The sequence below is a fragment of the Excalfactoria chinensis genome, chromosome 1, assembly GCF_039878825.1.
Source record: "Excalfactoria chinensis isolate bCotChi1 chromosome 1, bCotChi1.hap2, whole genome shotgun sequence".
Taxonomy (NCBI): domain Eukaryota; kingdom Metazoa; phylum Chordata; class Aves; order Galliformes; family Phasianidae; genus Excalfactoria; species Excalfactoria chinensis.
Window position 1 is genome coordinate 23631505 of NC_092825.1, and position 22026 is coordinate 23653530.

At 35.5% G+C, this 22026-nt stretch overlaps 1 protein-coding gene across 1 annotated transcript in view; it reads left to right on the forward strand.

The window, feature by feature from the left end:
* Positions 1–5087: 5087 nt before the first annotated feature.
* Positions 5088–22026, forward strand: part of TFEC (transcription factor EC) — an 85611-nt gene continuing 68672 nt past the window's right edge. The window contains exon 1 of the mRNA XM_072346640.1: positions 5088–5285. Coding sequence (XP_072202741.1) covers positions 5088–5285 — 198 coding nt within the window. The remainder of the gene's footprint in view (positions 5286–22026) is intronic.

Consider the following 22026-nt stretch of genomic DNA (forward strand, 5'->3'; position numbering starts at 1 on the left):
CAATATACCTTTTACACACTGCTGAAATTCTGCTTTAGTGAATCAACCTTCCAATTCTCAGCTAAGCCTACTTGTTCATTATCTTCATCATTTAGTATTCTAACTCATTCTACTTATTTCCTAGTGCCCTTTTGCAAAATGTAAAACTTTTTTGCAGGATTTCCGTATATTTTACTTAAAGTAGAAATAAATAAATAAAAAAAAAAGTAAATATGCCAGACTTTGTGTTACATAAATGCTATTGAATTTTTAAAAATCAATTTAATCTTTTCTGGAGCACCAGAGATTGAACTGCCATCAAAATATACATTTATTTTATTATTTTTTTTTTTCCTTTGCATTGCTACAGAACAGAATTAAGATTATTATATTCATATATATTTACTGGATATTTAAAAATCAATAGATATTTAGCTTTCATTTAAATATAACCTTCATGCAGAATTCTTGTGAGATTTTATTACTCAAAAGTATACATACCTTTAATTTCAACCTAGCTTTCACTATGAACTGAACTGAAAATATAAAATAGAGTTTACATGGCTTCTTTTCCTCTACTTTGTGGTCAGTTCTGAAGAAAGAATAGGAAGATGGAAAATTGTGTTTTAAATGATTGCAGAGGTTAAATAAGATTAACTTTATGTATATGTACAAGTGGTACAAGTCAAGCTGGATTTCTGTTTTAAAATAGTAATTTCTGCTTAATTTGAATTTTACTTTCTTAATTGAAAGAAATGCTGAAAGAAATGAAGCTTTTATAAATGAAAATAAGCTTGAAATCCTGCATGTCTTTTCTCTACTAGTATAACGAAGGGATCATAAGTATGTATTCATTATAAAGTCACAGATTCCTTAACTGGCAAAAGTTCCTTCAGACAAACAGATGGCAAACAAAGAGTTAAAAATAAGGTCAATGGTTTGTGAAGAAATATGGTCCTCAATGTAGACAAAAATAATATCAGTGGGTTTAAGTGTCTTTTATGTTTCTATTGCTAAAATATTCTTTTCTTTTTTAATTTTATTTTTATTATTTTTATTGAACGTTTTCAGCCTTCCATTGACTGAAACAGATAACTGCCTTAGGGCATTTCTGAAGAGGAAAACTAAAAGAAAATTGGATGAATTCCTTTGTTCAGAACTACTGCTCTGCATATCCAGTAATTTTTTAAAAAACAAAGACATACCAGTCAATGGGGAGTTTTGCTTGCAAAAGGACTGCAAGGTTAAGTTCTTAGTATGCAAGTGTGACAACTAAACATCTGGGATAAGACTACAGTTACCAGAAAGAACTGATCACAGCCAACTTCTCGGTTTTCATACTTCAGAAATTTCCAGGTATCCACACCAGAGTAGTTTGGACTAAACACGTAGAGAAGGCCAGTGAGGAAAGGAGGAGAAACTGTTCTTGCTGCAGAACAGCTAGGGAGCACAACTGGCTAATCATATAGTTGAGCAATCTTGTACTCAGATGGAAGATCAAGGTGACCTTCCTTGAAAATGGGAAGACTTGGGCTTTCGCTGAGCTTTAGTGTGAAGCTGACTATGAAAACTGCCTGCAAAGCAATTTATTCATTCAGGCTTACAGAGTTCTGAGTTATCTTCACTTGGACACTTCCAGGGATGAAGCATCCATAAATTCCCTGGAAAACCTGTTCCAGTGCCTCACTACCATAATAATAATAATAATAAAGTATTTCTAATTTTTAGTCTAAATATACCCATTTTTAGTTTAAAATCATTACTCCCTGTCCTGCCACTATACTCCATGGTAAATTGTTCCATTCCCTCTTTTCAGTAGGCACCATTTAAGTACTGGATATCTGCAATGTGTTCTCCCTGAAGTGTTCTCTTTCCTAGACTGAATAAGCCCAGCTCCTCGAACGTTTCTTCTTGGGAGAGATGCTTCAGCCCCCTGAACACCTTCATGACCTTGCTATGGAGGCCACTCCAACAGGTCCATGTATTCCCTGTGATGGTGGCCACAGTTCTTCTCTACAGGGCTGAGCAATGTGTAGGAGGCCTAACCAATTACTTTTCAAGGCTAAGAAGTGACAGTAGCAGTTAGAATATCTCAGAAGTTTATGTTCTTTATTCCTCAGTCAGCACAAATGATTTAGTCAAACTTCAGCAGCTTTCTCTTTTACTTGTACCTACTAGGAGAGGATGCAATGAGAAGAAAGGCTGTAGTTTCTGTGAGATATTTACATCAGTCTCAGCTGATCTGAAAGAATTAAAACAAATTCTTGTACTGATATTTATTCTGGACACTTAGACTTCACTCTGTGCACAATTGCAGGGATCAGCTTTGCTGGAATCATTTTAGAACTGATGTTTATTTGTGCATATTCAACAGTAAGAAATGCATTAAAATGCATTAAAAAAGCCTTGATTGTGAGATTGTGAGGAAAAATGTGTCAGGATTTTTTTTTTTTTTTTTCCCTACTACTGCTGCTGTTACTACCAAAAGTGTTCAATGTAACATCTTAATTTTTTTCTTGTGTTCTTGGATATAAAAAATGGCTCATAATTGATACTTAATGGCTATTACAGGTTATAAGGGTCATAAAATGTGTTTGTTTTTTTTTTTTTAAAAAAAAAACACCAAAAATAAACAAAACCCTGAATAGAGCTCTGAAAATTGACTAAGATCATAAGTTCCATTTGCCATTGAATGTGGAGATGGACACAAACAACAACGTGAAAAGTTTCTATAGGTAGAAGCACAGCAAAATGAAGACTAAAGAAAATGCAGAATGAAGCCAGACCCACATGATAGCCTTCTAGAGTGAGCTGACAAGCTTGGTGAGAGAGAACAGTGGATGCTGCTTAGCTTAACCTTAATAAGGTCTTTGAAGCTTTCTCCTATAGCATCCTCATAGAAAAACTTATGAAGAATAGATTAGAAATTAGATAAACAAGGGTATTCAAAAATGGATGAAATGCTGGGCTCCTAGTGTTGTGATCTGTCCATGTGGAAACCAGTAACTACTGGTGTCCCTCAGGAATCCGTATTGAGTCCAGTATTATTTAAAATCTTCATTAATGACTCAGGTGATCTTTGCAAGTTTGCAGACAACAAAGAATTTGGATGAGTGCTCACTATAACAGATAGCTGTACTTTGCAGAGGAGGTCTTGTTGGGCAATGAGACAGCAACACACCCTGTCATTGAGGAAGGTAAATAGCACCAGGATTTGTGCTGCATTGCCTGCAGGTTGAGGGCATGATCTTTCTCTGCTCAGCACTGGGAAACCCTCACATGGAGCACTAAGTCTAGTTCTGCGTCCTGCAGTGCAGGATGGACAGGTTTATACTGTAAGAAGTCCTGCTTAAGACAGCGATGATGCTGAAGAACTTGGAACCATGTGAGCTATGTGGTGAGGCTGAGAGAGCTGGAATTATTCAGACTGAAGAAAAAAATTGCTCAAGAAGTTCTTTTTCATGTATATAAATACCTAGTAGGGAGGTAAAAATGGATCCAGGCTCTTCTCAGTGGTGCCCAAGGATAGGTCAAGAGTCAGTGAACACAAACTGAAGAGGGGGAAATATAAGAAAAAAAACTATTTATTGTAGGGATGGAGAAATAGTGGAACAGGCTCTCTCAGAATGCTCTGTAGTCTCCATCCCTAGATGTCATTTTCAACCTTACCCATTCTGTGATTCTGTTCTTCAGACAATTCATTGCAATACACTCTGCTGTGGATAGTAGAGATTTTGCAAAATTTCTTCACTCTTTTATTTTGTTTTATTTTATTTTATTTTATTTATTTATTCCCCAAGAGAAAATTGCATAGTAGTCAATAAAAAAAGTGAGCTCACATCCTTATGTACCATTTCCCTCATTTTGACTTGTGTTTAATGTGCTTGTGTTCTCGAGGGTGTGGGCCAACAAACAGGAGATCTCATTTCTCATGTTGTTCCTATTGCAAAGATGCTCACATTGCAGTGAATTAGTGATAGGGCTCAAATCTTAATGTGATTCCTGAAGGCAACAGTACACACAAGTGTAAATGTACTACTATTTAGAGGTTTTGAGGCTGGTCCTAGAAACCTTCTCCAGCATGAGTAATTCTGATATGAAGTTTTCTTCCCCAGAGCTACCCATTTTTGGAAGGATTACCCTTTGCAGGAACCAATCCTTGTGTTATATGTGACTGTTTAGATACTGGACTGTGGAAATATTTCTTTTTCTAAACACTGAATGATAATGTGGATGGTTGTTATCAATGCAATTCCTCCAGCAAACAGGAGTGGATACTGCATATAGAATAAGTTTTACTGTCATTACTTTTCAAGATAATACTTAAATATATATCATATTTGCTATAGAACAAGTAGGAAAAAAATGTGGAAAAATGAGGCTTCTCATATCAGTTTGATAGTTTGATCCTTTTTTTTTTTTTTTTCCTTTGCTTTTTTTTTTTTTTTTTTTTTGACTGGCAGTTGTTCCTATTTTCAAGTGTTTGTTTCTACTTTAATGAGGATACCAACTTTCATCCAGTGAGATGTGTGGGTCACTTTGTTAGCGCACTTGAACACACCAAGGCAATACACCAGCTGGAAATTTTGACTTTTAGTTGAATTATTTTTCCCCAGCAAATGGCTTTCCTTTTGACATATTTTAATGTACTTGCACACTGAGAGGAAGAGTGGGTGAACAGAAAACAGGCTGTTTTATTAACCCAGCAGTCACTTTTGAGATTCATACATGTCCACTTTTTTCTTGCCTTTGTACCTAATCCCAAGAGACTGGTATCTGGCTTCCCTTGGAATAACAAAGTCAGTCACAAACCTCCAAACATGATTGTTAACTGAATGCCAACGGTTTCTTCTCATCTTTTTTTTTTTTTTTTTTTTTTTTTTTTTTTTTTTTTTTTTCCAGTAGTATGTTAGCGATCGTGTCCTTATAGATGCCCTATAACCATAACATTCATTTGGTTTCATACTTAAGGATTTTTTTTTTTTTTTTCTCTTGCAATAGTAAACTTACATTGTGCAAGAAATTAAATTGCTTCTTCTATTTTGTGTATGTGTTTTACAGTGATTTTTTTCAGCTTTGCTAATTGTGGAAAGGAAAGAATTAAAGCAATGCTGCAGGCGCTGACTGGACTACAGTTTCAGCTCAGAGGAAAGCTACGGGATCAAGAGTGGACAGAGAAGTACTCTCAAGAAACCCGTGCACGTTATCCACAGTACCACATGCCAGTTTCACAATACCCTGGGTTCAATGGATTTTTGCCGGTGGGAGCACACTTTTCATCAGACAAAGCTCCAGAAATCTCAGAGGTACATATATTAACAGAAGACATTTACAAAGACTGTTTCTGAATGCTGTTTTATCCGCAGAAAGTTATTCTTAATTGTAACATAATTAGCTATTTTGAAGACCATCTACATGAAATTCAGGAGGGAGGAGAGGGATAAAGCTGTTGGGGTTAATATTTTCTAAAAAATATATAGGACAAGCAGACGCTAGACTATCAACCAGGTCTTGTATCTATTTTGCCTAAAAGCATGTTCCCTGAATTTTTAATCTTAGGACTGACTCTCTAATGATCTAGGGCTGACAACATATTTCATCCTCCTTTTGGACAATAGAATGGCCCTGGAGATGTCCTTCCATGTCACACAGCATTTACAGGGAGCAACCAGGGAACAGGACTGGGGCTGAATTCTTACTCCCTCACTCTGTGGGGGAGAAGGCAGCTTCACGTGATCCCAGGAGAGAGGAGATGCTACCTCCTGGTAGGTCTGTTCCTGGTAGGTGTTTGTAACATTGAAAAACATATTAAAGTGGGAAGTAAATGTGGTATTTCAGATACCACATGGTGGCAGCTGTTGATAAAGACTGATACCAACTTGGTTTTCATTTTCTAAACTGAGGAATGCTGAACAGCAGCAAGAGGACCATCCAACCTTACAGAGGTTAACAGTGATCAAAAGGTGCTGAAGAGCCCACTGGAACTGCATTTTGCTGGCTGGAAATCAAAAGGCAAAGACATATGGGAAAAGGTGAAGAAAAAGAAAGGAGGGGAACGTGGGGAAAGGGAAGCAAGGGCAAATAGGAAAGAGTAAATATGAAGAGGGAAACTGAAAGAATCAGGAGAGGGAGAAACTGGAAAGATTAAGGAGAAATAGGGAAAAAAAACAAAACAAAACAACAACAAAACAAAAACAAAAAAAAAACAAAAACCAAACAAAAAGCAAGAGGAGAGGAAAAGTGGAAAGAAGTAATAATAATAAGATGTAGAATTTCATCTATTGCTGGTGAGAAATACCAGAAATATGTAAAAACAGAGGAAGCCAGAAATATTCCTGTTCGCACCAGTGTGTGCAATATCTCCAAAGCATCCTGAGGAAGATCAAGAATAAAAAAAAGACAGGTTGCAGGATTTAGACATGAAATGATGCCTCATTCATAATTAAGTAGCAGTCTTAAAGTTATATTCCTACAGACAGGGTGACTTTAGACAGTTTCTTCTCATCCATTTGTGAGCAGCCAACATGTAATTAAGGACTGACTATTATTTTTCTGCACCAAGAGTCACGATTGAGTAAATTTTCCACCAGAAGCTTTACAGCAAAGCCAATCTATCCTCTTTTGGCTGTCTGAAAGGTGAAGAAAGATTTGTTGGGAAGAATAGAGGAATTATAGATCTCTGAGAGGTTAAAAAGCTCGAGGTGGGAACCCAGTGTTAACAGCATGTAAGGGAAGACCATTTCGCCTTTCTGAAAGTCTCACATTTTCTTTGCATGCACAGAAGTACTGGTGTTGATAAGTGTAGCATGCTTGCATGGTAGTAAAATGATAAAAAAATCTTAATGCCGTTTTACACACCTCAGAGCCAACACTAATGAGGAATTCATATTGAGTGAAGAGGTGCCACCGAGTACACTGACACCAAGGGTTCAGAAAGGTAGCAATAAAGGGTTAGCTTGGTATTTTAGAACAATAGCGCCTAAGAGAATTCAGAAGCTTATTCATTTTGTGGTTGTAATATGTGACACAAAAGCTGGATCCAGATTAATCTCTCACTTGATGAAGGAGAAGCATCTATACTTTCCAGGAGGGTGTGTCAACTTAAAGAAGTACCAGAAGTAGTAAAAGAGATCACAGAATCATTGAAATGATATCTTATTTTCTCCTGCAGCTCTTGTAAGCAATATAAACTAAGCAACCTTGGCTTAGCAAACATCTGTACTGGAGATTTTGGAAGAAAATCCAGAGGAATGCTGGATGCCATTTGTAACCCAAAAAATGATGATTTCTGATTTTCAAGCTCTGAGCAAGGGTGCAGTTGTTACTCTCCATGATTACACTCGGATGCCCTTTTCTGAACATTGGTCCAGTATCATAGTAAAGCTTTCCTTAGATGCTGACCAGCAACACCTTTCTTAGGGAAAATCCATTTTCTTTAGGAATGGCTTTTATCAACTATTAGTTTTGGTGGAAAATTTAATGTCCTTTCTTCAAGCAATCAATCAAAGTAAACAAATTTTTTGGTATTTCAGATGATCATTTAAATTGATGCCTCCTGTACTTTTCAACAGATATGTTTGGGTGGAGGTTAAAGACATGTAAATTTTAACAGGCATATATCCTTCTCCATCCTCTCCTTTCTCAGTGGCCTGTCTCTTTGTTGTCAGAGATATACATTGTGGGAGGAAGATTATGCACGCCCTTTGTAAGGACCATTGACTTCTTTTAAGTAAAAGAAAGCAATATTATATTAGAATAATTAACATAGCTAAAACCAGCTGTCACTGTTAAGGTATTTACACCCAAAACACAATATTAACTGGTGTGAGGTGTTAATATATAGTCAGGGTTCTTCAAAGTGTTTAACTAGTTTCTAAAATTAACTTACCATGCAATAACTGGATTAATAAAATGAATAACCAGTAGATGTGAAAAAGAATTTGGGAACTGAGAAACATTCCTGGTTTGGATGTAGCCCTTTGGAGTAGCAAAATAATGAAGTTTTCACTGAGTACTACCTAAATATGTTTACGCTTGTAGGTAACTTCATTGCTGGAGGACTGGAAATGAGTATATGCACCACTGAGGTGGAGAAACAAGTGTCTTTTCAGACTGTAAGCACAGCTAAATAGTGCATATTATAATAAGAGTTAAAACAACTGCATCAACAGAAAATGCATGAAAAGCTTTATCAGTCCATATCAAGGAGCAGGACTTTGTCCTGAGAACCTACAACTTTGTCAAGGACCTGAGAGAGAGCTTGATCAGCTGGAAATGAGTTGCCAGCATAGCACTGCAGCTAAAAGAGTTATTAAGTAATTAATTAAATTTAAAAAAAAAGTATAAATTTATATTAATAAATCAAATAGGACCAGGGTTACTGTTTTCCCTGCATGTTAGATTTTGATCAGATCATTACAAGTTGCTGTGTCAAAGAAGTTTGAAATACCCACCCTACCATTTATGAGTTATTAGAAAAAAATAATACCATTTCAGTGGCCTAGGACACCGAGAAGGCTGGAAGGTAAGCTTCTCTCAAGATGACCCATAAATGATTATATTTCTGTTTTAAACAGTTTTTTTGAAGCTGCTGGGGCTTAATCTTAATACTCTTAGAAAGTTTCTGTAGGTAACATTTTGTATTTAGAAACACAACATGTCTGGTTCACATGTTTCTAGGAGGGAAAATCTTTTCAGGCTTTCTTACAATGTTCTAAAAATCTAAATCATCTGTTATACTTAAAAATCTTGTGCTGCTTACATTATATATCCTGTGTAGAGAGTCTCATTTACCCAGTATCTATTTCACTGACATATTTCCTGCTCCTCTTCTGAAGTTCTCTGTTGGTCATATTGAATGCCCACATTTTACATAACAATTCAAACACTTCCTAAAGCTGATTTTTTTGGTGTTGTTATTTAGTGAATAGCTACATGATTTGATAAATTTTAGTAGACTGTCTGAAAGAGAGAATAGAATGGCAGCAGTTTACTACTCTTGCACAAGAACATTTGAAAGCATGAAGATAAGGTGTACATCCAAGGACATCATTTTCAGATGGAGGTATATCTCATCTGTCTTTCTAGGTTTTGGAATATTATGGTAGATCTTTGCTATGGGCCACAATTCATGTTTAAATGAAACATTGGCTGCACACAGGAACATAAGTATACTAAAGCTAGAAGTGACCACTTGCAGATCTGAACTAGATGCCTTTTTGTAACTTTTTGTTGGCAGTAAACAGATTTTTTTTTTTTTAAACCCCCTGTTGACAGAAATATATATAGATATATATATAATAAATAAAATACGAATAAATAATATAAATATAAATTTAAAAGTTTAATTTATATATATATAAAATATATAAAAATAAATATATCTAGATAATTAACTTGGATATATGCATCTTTATTTTCTCATACGCAAAAAAATGTTAGGTGAATTCCACCTCCAAGTTTTCTGCTTCAGAGAAAGGACAAAAGTTTTGAACTTTCTTGATTCCACTTTAAAATTATCTTAGGAGCCGATGTTTGAGGGTTGAAATATAATTTCATGTCAAATTACTGCAAGTAATGTAATTGAGGATGTTATGATTTTTAAGTCTTCCTGAACTACTGGCTTAAAGTATTTAGCAGCTGCCTGTATTTTCAATGAACCCACGTAGATTTATTCATGGTAGTCATTTGAAATATATTACTTTTTGGTTTCGTGAACTATAGTGTTACTAATTTTTTAATGCAATACATTTAGTATTGATATTCAATCTTTTTGTTACTTATTGCTTATTTGATATTTATTTTGTTATGAGAAAGTATACAAAGAAGAGGAAAGGTGGAAATGATGTGAAGAGAATCAGAAATAAGAGGGAAAATGGAAATGGGAAGGAGAGCAGAACACATTTTGGAAGATCTGGAAAGAGAAGGAGTAGAACAGAGAGCAAAAGGTAGGGGTAAGTGGGAAATAAATAGATCTGTGTAGAATTCTCAGGCTCACTCATTATTTTGTAGACTTTTATAATATCTCTTCTTTTCTTCTCCTTTTCAAACTTCACAGACTTCATCTTTTTAACCTTACAGTGTGTAAAGTACACAGTCACCATTCTTCCTCCCATGTACCTCATCATTTTTGTCATTTTTTTAGACCTTTTTATTTTCGCTATGTCTATTCTTGCACACACCTCTTCACATCTGAGCACAGCTGTTGACCTACTTCTGTGTGATAATTCTCATAACATGGAAATCACTGATGTCTCTGCTACTGAGACAGTAAGTTCAGCGGGTCCATCACCTTCATCAGCTGAAGGAAGCGTTAATACTGGATCACTTTGGCTCAAAATTAGAATTGCGGGTTACAATTCTCTAAGGACTAGAAACTGTCTGCTGTTAGGATTGTTCCATCTATAGAGTATTGTGATTGTTTGTATGAAAGAGGCCAAGGACTGTCAAAGACAGGTCTGAGAAGCAAAATAGTTATACTTTAATCACAGGATCTCTTGATTCCTTCCCACATATTTTTGGTGCAGAGCTTTGAGCCACAGTGCTCATATGTCCAGGACATTTCCAGGCATAGCAATCGTCCTCTCAGCAACTCTTCAAAGAATTCTTGGCACAGCTTTGCCCTGTGCCAACTACTATTCTCTGTTAAGAAGGTTTCCAATTGATAAGGTTCTGGGATGATTCATAATAGGCACTTTGCAAATAGTGGTGTTCATATAGAGGGTAAGCTATTTGCTGAAATAAATACCAGATTTTCCATTACTTCTGGGGTTAGTGACCACCGCCATTCCCCAACCACATAAATTTTAGGGATTAACAGTCTGCAACTGGAGTTAACAAAAGTTTTGCAATTCTGTAGTCAAAAGTCATAGTGCAAATGCTGTTGTCTTTACATTGGGGGTGTGCAGGTTTTTCCAGAGTTAACGAGAGAAGATGTTATTTCTTGTCACTTGCAAAACAGAAAATGAGTCAGCTTCTATGTCTTGCAAAGTGGATCAGCATTTTATGAAATGTTGGCCTAAGGTTAACAGGAATCCATGCTTGCTGTTGACTTCAGTGGAAAGGCGGAAACCACAGTGGGAGTTAGGAGTCCAATATGAATTTTTACTTGACAGTTCTCCTAGTCTTGAACTGACAAATGGCAGCCAAGCAAGAAGCAGTCAAGCTCTTCTGCTTGGGTCACAAGGGAAAAATGTGCTTTGGAACAGTAATGCTTGTCTCTACAGAGAGGAATATAGTAACCAAATTTTGAAGACTCTTAACTGTTGAGATATTAAATATTATTCACTGCATAAGTAATTATATAACAGATGGCATTAATGATTCTTATGCAAGTGTTTGTTAAACCTGTAATTCAGATTTAATGAATAACCACTGGTCTTTGTTATAAAGAGAAGGAAACCACACTTCATTTGAGAGATTAATCTTATTTAAAGCAAAAATTCTGTCCCTGAATAGCTGGTGGTATTCAGTCTAAATTAGCATCTGCTGAACTGAGCAGTTGAGCTTCCTCTGACATTTATTAGGACAAATGCATAAAGGCTGTGCTGTGGCAATACCATTTAATTGTCAGGGCAATTAGTTGCCACTTTGGATATCAGAATTGCCACTGAGTTAAAGAAAAAAAGAAAAGAGATTGGTTGTTACGAAGACACAGCAGAAATAGTTTCATTTTTAAATGGAAATTGTGTCTGAATTTTATGTTGCTCATAAAAGTGGGAATCTGATGGCATAGACTGGACCCAGGCATAGCAGAGGAAAAAGTAATCACTTTAACAGTGGTTGGTCTTCTTTTTATGACTTCAAACCAATCCAGACTTTTATAAAAAATATGGAAATCACTCGATGCTAGGGGCAAAGTCCCTGTAGTGTTTATGGCTCCCTTCGAAGAATCAGGAGTATTTATTTTCTTTTCAACTGTATTAATATATTAAAAATAAAAACTCTTGTGTTCTCATGCATTATTCTGTGACCCTTAGCTCAGTTGTTCTGCAGTCTGTGTATATTTCCTTAAGCAAATCAGATGTGCAAGCTGTCCAACAGTTAAACTCTTATCTCCTACCATAGAAGCCTTATTTTGAAAAATACACATATGGTTATACTCTTCCAGTATACAAGCAGACTCGTCATTTCGTAAGAGAAGAGGGCTCTTCAGTTCCATTCATATATTGTTCTTTTTCCTGTCTAAAGGTTTCTGAAGATCTTTGTAATCAAACTTGACTTATATGCCATATAAAGTTACCATAGTAGAACCAGAAAAACTCCATCATGGAAATGAGTGTCTGTTTAGGTCAAGACTCAGATCAGAAGTGCAACGTCTGGAAGTCTGTACACTGGCTATTTGTACAATGGAAGGCTTTTGGATTAATATAGGAATGCAGGGCTACAAGTCCCTTAATCTTCATAAAGAATGACAACCATCTCTATAGGGCTGGAGTCTCAGTGCTGGGTGCTCCTTCCTCCTCCCCTCCCCACTAAAGCAATATTTGTTCATTTCAGATTCATCCAGATGAAATTCTACAGCCTGACTTTTTTTCTGTGTCTGTAAATTTGGCATCTGGACAAATCTGAGATTGAAAATTGAGATTTGATTGTTTTTTGCTTTATAATGGGGAATTTTAAATGAAACTCTAGGAAGAAAATTGTGAGGTTTTATTTTGGATATGCTGAGGACCTCTTGGCTATGTTGTGATTCAGACACAAAGACAGAGAGCTTTGCTATCAATTACCATTTACTATGTGCCTGCGTTCAAAACTACTTCCAGTCCACCCTAAAACCTCAGTATGTTTTTATCACGAGAGATGATTCAGTCTAACTAAATGCCCTGTGTCCTTTCAGAGTAGTGCCAAACGGGAGTAAGTCCATACAGAGCTATATTAACACTGAACTAACTTTTGTATATTATTTCCTGAGCAAAGATCTTTGAACTTTGGAGGCCAGCATTTTTTTGGAAAAAGAATGCTGTTTCATAAGCAGGACATTAAAAATACCCACTACAGACAAAATTCTTACAATTTGTGGATCAATTAATTTTAAATTACTGTCTTTTGTTGGAGTGAGAAGCAAAGATAAAGATGAGTGGAAAGTCCAGATAATCCCTACAGATATTTGAAATCAAACTGAAATAAGATTGAAATATTGTGAAGACATAAAGGTCTGTCTCTGACTTGCAGTCCAGCAAAACAGCAGAGGCTGAACATGAACAGATTCAAAAGATTGCACACTTCTGGTTAATTTTGAAGGTCTGGAGCTGAATGGACCATTTTATCTGTACTCTGAAGTGCTGACATGCATAGCCCGTAATATGAGTTATTTCTCCAAGAGAAATAGTTCTCTCAGTTCTGCTTCTTGTTATTGCCAGCCTTGGTCCTTCTAAACTCTTGATCTCTGGGATGTTGTGACCTTGATTAAACAGTCTTTCCATATATGCAGTGTTCTTATTATTTACCTGTATGATGTTTTTCAATGGTGAACATACATAAAGAAGAATAATAATCCTCCTGGATGATAAGTTTTATCATTGGAAGTACCATAGTTTTACTTCTCAGGAGTTTTTATCAGTCATAATATTAATGTGTGTTTTAGAAATATGCAGTCATCAGTGACCATTTACAAATCTTCTAGTGTCCGCATTATTTTGAAGAAGAGCACTTAGTTGTACGCTAGTATTTTCTGAGGTGCGTTTTTCTAGAAATGAAGAACATGGTCATTGTCCATAAAAAAATGGTGTTGGCTATTTAGCTTTATATCTCCACTAGTTAAGAGGAAATTAAAAAAAATATTTATGTGTGTATGTTTCTGTCCTGATTCACAGCTCGCAGCTGGTTCTGGATCTCTGAAAACCTCTTCAGTTTGGGGAAATGCATTGTAAACTGTAGAGGCAGATACCCAAATGCAGTGAAAATAACTAATTGCCTATAAAATGCAGATACAAGATGATTAACTAACAACTCATCATACTCATCATAGATAAATGAATACAAAAATTCTCTTCCATAACTTCAGTCTGCTGTTCAAAACTGTAGTCTTGAAACACAGCTTTGGTCTCCATGGCACTTTCCACCTGTAAATGGTCATGTTTATCCCTTCTCAGGAGACAGTTACTTTAGCTCAGTAATATGGATCTGTGGGATTGCTTAAATTTCAGAGGGCTGAGAACCATACCAAATTAGTAATGGAGTAAAGTATAACAGACAAAAATCACTCTGGTGCTCTTCAAGGAGAATATCTATTGTGAATTATGGCAGTTTTTTTATAGTATTCATAAAACCAAAAGGAAGAAAAAGATGCTGTTATTCTCCAGCCATGAAAATTTTCAAAGCAATGCAACTGGCAGAAGTTCTCAAGAAGGCAAAAAATTAAAAACAACAGAACACAAAAAACCCACAACCCTACACAATAACCCCCCACACCTCTGGCATTCCTCATCCACTTATTTCATCCTGGTCTGCATATTTATTTTGAGATTAATTTGGTACATGTAGTGTACATTTGCCAAGGGATTTTTTTTGTTGTGCTTTTTTTTTTTTTTTTTTCCCCTATTTAAATCTTCAGTTCCAAAGCTATGTTTTAATCCTATTACTGCTAATTGAGTGAAGTCTGCATTTTTTTTTTTTTTTTTTTTTATTTTTATTTTTTAGTTAGGTGAAGTTCAAGTTGTAATTGGTATCAAAGAAAGGCACAATGCAAGAACTGAATATTAATATTTAACTCCTGCCATTTTATTATTTCCACTTGAAAATCACAGCAGTGGTTAAAAGACCTTTTTATGAGTTCATGAGGGTAGTGAATTGGAGACTATGGGATGAGATTTTTCATTCATGCAGCAAGATTAACAAAAATTGCTTTGTAAGAAGTGTAAATGAAATATTATACCAGTGCCCAGAAGTACTGGTTACAGCTACAGGTCTCTCAGTATTCCCATTATGAAATTTTGCCTGTAGGTTAAGTAGCTGCATTGTAGAAATTTGCTCGAGGCAAATACAGCATACAAGATCCTAACCCAGTAGCTATTTTGTTTCACATCTTCTATTCAGACCTTAGCAGATAACTAAAAATTGTGCCGGTTTTGGGTGACATTTTGGATTTGAGTACTTCCTAAGTGACTGTGATTCTAAAGCAAAACTTCTCATAAGATATGCATATAATGATGGATTAATTGCTTATGACTGAAAATAAGGGCAAAGACCACCCAGGACAAAGACCACCCCTTTGATTTCAGGTCCCTAAAAAAGATCATTTGTTTGACTAAAAACTGTTCAAAGACGCAAATTATATATATATATTTTCAGAGATTATAGAAATTAAAAGAAAAATGACCATTGGCTTGGAAGCTTTGGAAATAAATCCTTGATTAAAGGAATATTTAGAAAATTAGTTAACTAAGATCTTCTGTAAGTAAGTTTAATTATTGTGTCTGTTTTTTTTTTTTTTTTTTTTTTTTTGTTTTTTTTTTAATATTGGCTTTTGCTTTTATCATACCCACTGTGCATGTTTGCTATTATAATTTTTGGTTTGCTGTAATCAATGATTTGAAAACAAACTGGACTGCAGAGGAACCAGCAGCATGGTAGCAGTGACTATATTCTCAGAAATGCATCTTCCTGAAATATTATTAAGACCAGCAAAAGACACAGTGCCTAAGAGAAAGAAAAATGGTAAGAAGCAATGCTGGAATTCACAGTAAACAAGCGTGAGATCAAAACATAGGGAGCAAAAAGGAGAGATGAAAAATTAGACAGAGAAGAAAAACTGAAAACACTGGAGCAAAAAAGACACAGCTGGAAATATTGTGCCTTCATCATCCACTTCACATTAGATGGGATAAATGTGATTATCGTTGCTTATTTTTCTATGATGAAAATCACATGCACACTGCAGATAGTCCAAGTATATAATTTGTCCAAAATACATAAGTATCAATGACAGCAAAGATCACTACAGACTGAGATATTTGACTAAATGCTTGCTCTTTGCAATGTGATTTTGGACCAAAGTACAGATAATTGATGTCCTTTTTAAAATAAAATTATCATTTATATGCTAATTTGCCATTAATATTTTATGACATCTTACTGCAAACTTTGTTGCATTAGAAAACCTTGCAAAGAACAAAACACTGATCCATTCAGATCTGAACAGATCTTAAAGGCTTACTAAAGCAAATCATTTATTTTCTTGTGTTTTTGATTTTGTTGTTCATTACCTTCTTTCTTTCTTTCTTTCTTTCTTTCTTTCTTTCTTTCTTTCTTTCTTTCTTTCTTTCTTTCTTTCTTTCTTTCTTTCTTTCTTTCTTTCTTTCTTTCTTTCTTTCTTTCTTTCTTTCTTTCTTTCTTTCTTTCTTTCTTTCTTTCTTTCAAAATAATCTGAAACCAAAATTAAATTGGAACCACATGATATATATATATAAGATTATATGTTTCATTAGTGCTTTACATATTATGGCAATGTTTCTAAAGAACAAATTTCCCATTTTGCTCATGTCTGAACTACAAAAAATTGAACAGTGTCCTTTTTTTTTCCCCTTGAAATAAGAAGTTGAAAGAGACAGATTGCAGTTACAGTCCAAAAGATGTGAATAATTTGAAATAGGTTGTGTTATGTCTTTAGGCAACATAGATCTTATATACATAAAGAATGAAAAAATTGAGCCTAATAACAACAATTTCCAATGGACTTAGAGAGAGTTTAGCCTCAACTCTGCCCTCCCCCCCATTCAAAAACAAACAAACAAATAAAATGTGGGCCTGATTGCAAATAAACAACACCATTCACTTTGTGGTACTGAAATTGTAGATTCTGTGATTTAAATGATAAGATTAATAGTTTCAAGACATTTCACACAGAGCACTTGAAGTATGATCCAATTCATTCAAAATCAAACTTGGAACTTTTTTCTTTAGTTAGCAAAAGCCAACAATATTAGAATACAAACATTCAACTCATACTTTTGGCGTTTTGACTCATTGCCTCCAGCATCCTTTCATAGCTAGTTATCTTAAGTAATTGTATGGCCCCCACTGGCATTCTGATAACATCACATACATTTTAAAGTTTCACCTCTCACCATCTCACAGTGAAGAAGGTTTCATATTTTACAGGTGAAAATTTGAGACAAAGAAACTGATTCTGATTCTCAGAGCCTCCACTAATACCCGAGTGTATCCTGTAAATATTTTATATCTAATTAAAGTTAGTTGCCCAAATCACCCTTGGGGGAATGGAGAAAGACAACGGATAACCGCTTCCAGTAGAAAGAGAATATATTTCCTGCCTCTGTGAAACATCTTATAAGTGTCAAAAAATGAATCAGTTTCTGGAGGTCTTTTCTCTGACCATTGTCCAGAAGAAAGAGTTTTTATTAACCTAGACTAAATAGGTTTCCCTGAAAGCTGAATGTCACTTGTGTATATACGCTCAAAATTACCCAGGGAGTCATGTTCATGGAGGAAACTGAACCAAGCTCTTTGAAGTCTTTGTGTACCAGGTAAACACTGAGCCTTCTTGCAGCCTTGATGGTCTCCCTCCAAAGAATCAGTCCACTTCTTTTACACCCAGTGAAGCACCAAGACTCTTCTACTTTTCAAATCAGTAGTACTTCATTCTTTCACAGAAGGCTCAGCACACACTACAACAAATACTGCTCCACAGATTATTGTAGGATGCTAAAACTCTTGCTTCAGGATAGTAGTATGGGCAAGTTAGTGATTTGCATGGTGCTCATTGCTCATCTTTCAGCTCTCTGCTTCTCTGATGTTGACCTCCGTTAAAATTAGGGCACAATGAACAGGTAAATGTGATGACTTTCCATTTCTAAAGGAAAGTATTTCATGTCAGATGCTGCATGTTAATTATCTGCAGTATTCTCAATGTAAAAATGATTTTTGTGGTAGTTTAGCAATAAAACAAATGTAATTTTCCTTCAGGCTGCATAAGGACTGACATGTACAAACAGACATGTGAACAATCCTAAAGAACACCAAAACCACTCTGACTTTGCTGCGGTTTAGTTTGGGTCAACAAAAGAAGCAGTTTTAGAGCTACAAGAATAATTCAATGTTTGAAAAGAAATTATCTCTGAAAACATTTTGAAAACATCCCAACCAGTGATACTTCCCAGAGATTCTGAATGATCAACATACTATGCTAATTTGTATTTAAATCATTATTAAAAAGCAACCCAACATGCTATGTGAGTTCTTATTTTGGATGATAGATAATAAAACTTCAAGGGAAACTAGTTCTTCAAAACCCTGTGTCTATGTGAATAAAACTGACCATAACAGGAAAAAAAAAAAAAAAAAAAAAACACACTCAAAACTTTTCTGTACGCCTATTTGTTATCTTCATACCAACTCAAGTCTTTATGTGTACAGGGCTAGTTTAAGCACTCTTCCTACCAAAAAGTGCTGATACATTTCACAGATGATTCCCTCACTGCTGTGCTGCAGTTAATGGACTACTCTATATATTGCTCTTTATAACTACCTGAAGGGAGTTTGTATTAAGCTGGGAGTTTGACTCTTCTCTTGTGTAACTGGTGACAGGACTCGAGGGAATGGCTTCAAGCTGCGCCAGAGGAGGTTCAGGCTGAATGTTAGGAAATGCTGCTTCTCTGAAAGAGTGGTCAGGCAGTGGAAAGGGCTGCCCAGGGAGGTAGTGGAGTCACCAGCCCAGGAGGTGTTCAAAGAATGTTTGTATGTTGTGTTGAGGGACACGGTTTAGTGAGAACTATTGGTAATGGGTGGATGGATGGACTGGGTGATCCTGTGGGTCTGTTCCAACCTTGGTTATTCTATGACTCTAAGATACTCTTGTGATAACAGCAATATTGCTTCTGAAAATGTGATGATCATCTGCAGATAGAAAACTGTTTATCTGGCATCATAGATATTGGTTAGAAAAAAACAACACCAAAAACAACAACAACAACAACAACAACAAAAACAACCTAACTCAAGCAACACTAAAACATTTCTCCATGGATTATAGACATGGAAGAAATGAGTCTTAACTGGAATTTATTCTCAAAAATGAAAAAAATAACAAAAAGAAATCTCTTTTAGAAAGGATAAGCTCTTGCCAGTCATTTTGTCTGTAGTATGTGTTTCTGCAGTAACATAACATATGTATAACATATGTATGCATAAATTTGTAGAATCAAAAGCTGTAAGGAGTGGCCCACTGTATAAGATGCTATAAATATGCATATGAGCAGTCAGTTAGATCTACCTCAGGTCTGTGATCAAAGAGTCTATTCTCTGCCTGTTCCTAATGGGTCACCAGCAGTTTCATTAGGGATGTAAAGATTCCCTTTCACATAGTGTCTGTTAGGCAGACAAACAAGTAACACATGGTTTCTATTACGATCATTGCAGTACAGTATTTACTACAATATTTTACTACATTTGCACTTTCACTTAAGAAAGGGTAAGCAAGTAGCTATATTTGACCCATTATCCATTATTGTAGAAGATAAAATTTTAGAACTGAACTCCTAGATCAGGCCCTCAGGCACTAAAACTGAGATGAGTGTTTAGATGACTTAAAAATACAGACTTCATCACCTTAGTTAATTAATGAGTCCCAAATTATGCAGCAAACAGAAGAATCTATAATTATTTTTCATTCAGTGGTAATACCTAAATCTTTCTGATGTGTCAACAACATTATGGTAGTTAACCTGCAATTCCAATTGTTGCTCTCTGCAGTTCTTTATTTCACAGTTGGAAGATGAAAGTGGATTTCTTTTACAGTTTAAAGTTCCTCTAAATATAAGCATATTCTTAGCCAGTTACGCAGTTTCCCTGCTACCACTGTTGGCTGTATGCAGCTATTCGGTTCATTGACTTTCTTTACAGCTCTTAAGTTCATCATGCATGTAAGTTCTTTCAGAAATATCTGCTTGCAGATAAGAGAATGTTCCCAGGTGAATTCTTAATGCTACTCCTCAAGACTAAAACAAATATAAGATATGTCTTTTATGTAATGTGTTTCATTAAGTAAGACACTAAAATTCCTATTATTAGATAATTTACATCACACAAGCCATTGACTATATGCTTGAATAGTTCCTAATATTTCAGAAATGTAATGGTTAAAAGATGATCTTGAAAATCCAATTTAGTCTTGATTTGATTTTCAAATCATATTTGATTTTCAGTTTTTTTCTTCATTATTCAAAACAACAGGGTTTTACTGCATCTCCAGTACACACACTCCTAAAACCCCCCTTTAACCTTCCTAACTGCTGTTTTCTACATATCTAGATGACTGAATTTATATTCTTACTTTTCAGTTAATTTTAACATTAGAGAGTTATTCTACAATAATGCTGCAAATTGTGAGAAATGTTTCTTGCAAATGCAATGTTTTGCTTAAAGAGTGTTATTCTATAGTTGCCTGTCTTAATACAATTGAAAATATATTGTCTTAATACAATTGAAGATATAACTCATATCTTTTCTGGGAGACAGAGGACATCATAGTGACTCCTTAACTCCTCTGAAATCAGTTAGAGCATTGTATTCTTCTTCAACTTGTAGTTTTCTCTAAAATTTTCATTTTGTTTTTCAAGGAAAAATATTATGGAACTCAAGTTTTTCTGACAATCACAGGGAAAATGTCAGTGCTGCTTCTTCAGATTGTGTTTTATTAAATAAATGATAATATATTGAATAATCTTCATAGTGAAGCAGTGTTCCAGGAGATTGCATGTTAAAGTGGCATCCACCATTTTTTTTCCAGGGCAGCAATATTTGATCATTTTTAGCACAGCTTTCTAAAGATATGTGGTATTTTATGACAGCAGTTGCCATCAGTGTGCTCATCATCATTTCTGCCATCTCAATATCTCTTAAACATGCAGGCCAATTTCAAAAGAAGCACCTTGAGGTGTTATGAAAATCTGCAGGTGGGCAGGGGAAAAAAGCATGACTTGTACTTCAGAGAAAGCCCTTAATGAGTCCACCAAGTGTGCAGAGACGGGAGTGAGAGAAGCAGGCCTAAGTGGGCTTGTAGGTCTGGAGCTTGGAAGCCCATGTACTGCCATCTCCCTTGCCAGGCAGCGCATGGGAGCACTTCTTGGAAGATGCTGGGTGGAGGCTGTGAGAAACAATCCAAAATGGGGGATCTCGGAAAGACAGCTTCAAGGGAAATATAACAAGAATCCACAGGAAGCAGTACTGTGTTGCTTTCGCTACATATTAATGTAACATTCAAATTAGACTGAATTTGTGTAACACTGTCGTGAAATAAGGGATGACTGCTATATTCTGTATTCATTCAGAGCACACTTGTTTTTAGGTTGATTTTCTGTTGCTATTATTATTATTTTTTTCTGTAGGTTGTTAAAGCAGCGTAACAAATTAGTGCTTTTGACTTGTGCCTTGAATTTTGAGCAGTCTTTGTATTTAGCTGCTATGCTTACAAAGTTCCATACATGAAAACAGACATACTTTTTGCCTCATTTACTTCATCAGAGTGAGACACAGTGCAGAAAGTTCATTGAAAATGTAATTATTTCCTCTAATACAGAGTAGTAATTAAGACAATAATAGTACTAATTCCAGTAATTATGATTCAGGCAAAATTCCTGATCAATGGCAAAATTTTAAAAGCAGAATGGTAGGATTTTGCCACTGCTAAAGCAAGTTATACTGCTTATTAGTTTAGGGAGGGGATCTGAATATTAGGCAATTGCCGGGGAAAATGTGATTTCTCAATCACTTTGCTGAAAGAAAAAAAAACTTTGTTAATATCACTAGTTTCAGAATATCCTTGCTGCATGACTTTAAGAAGGTCGCTGTAGTATTTACTGTATCTCCTTGTTGTGTCACTGAGTGGATTTTTAATTTGTTACCACTTTGGAAAAAGAAGCACAACTGCGCTACACAGCTCATAAAGGGATCAGATAGGCTTAAGTCTACATGGGCAACATAATATATATCTGCATACAGTTAAGAATCAAGTTGAGCACAATTTGGATATTCTTTTCCAAACAGCACTGTTGGTGCTTGTGCTTTTTTTCAAGTTCAAAGCAATTGCTC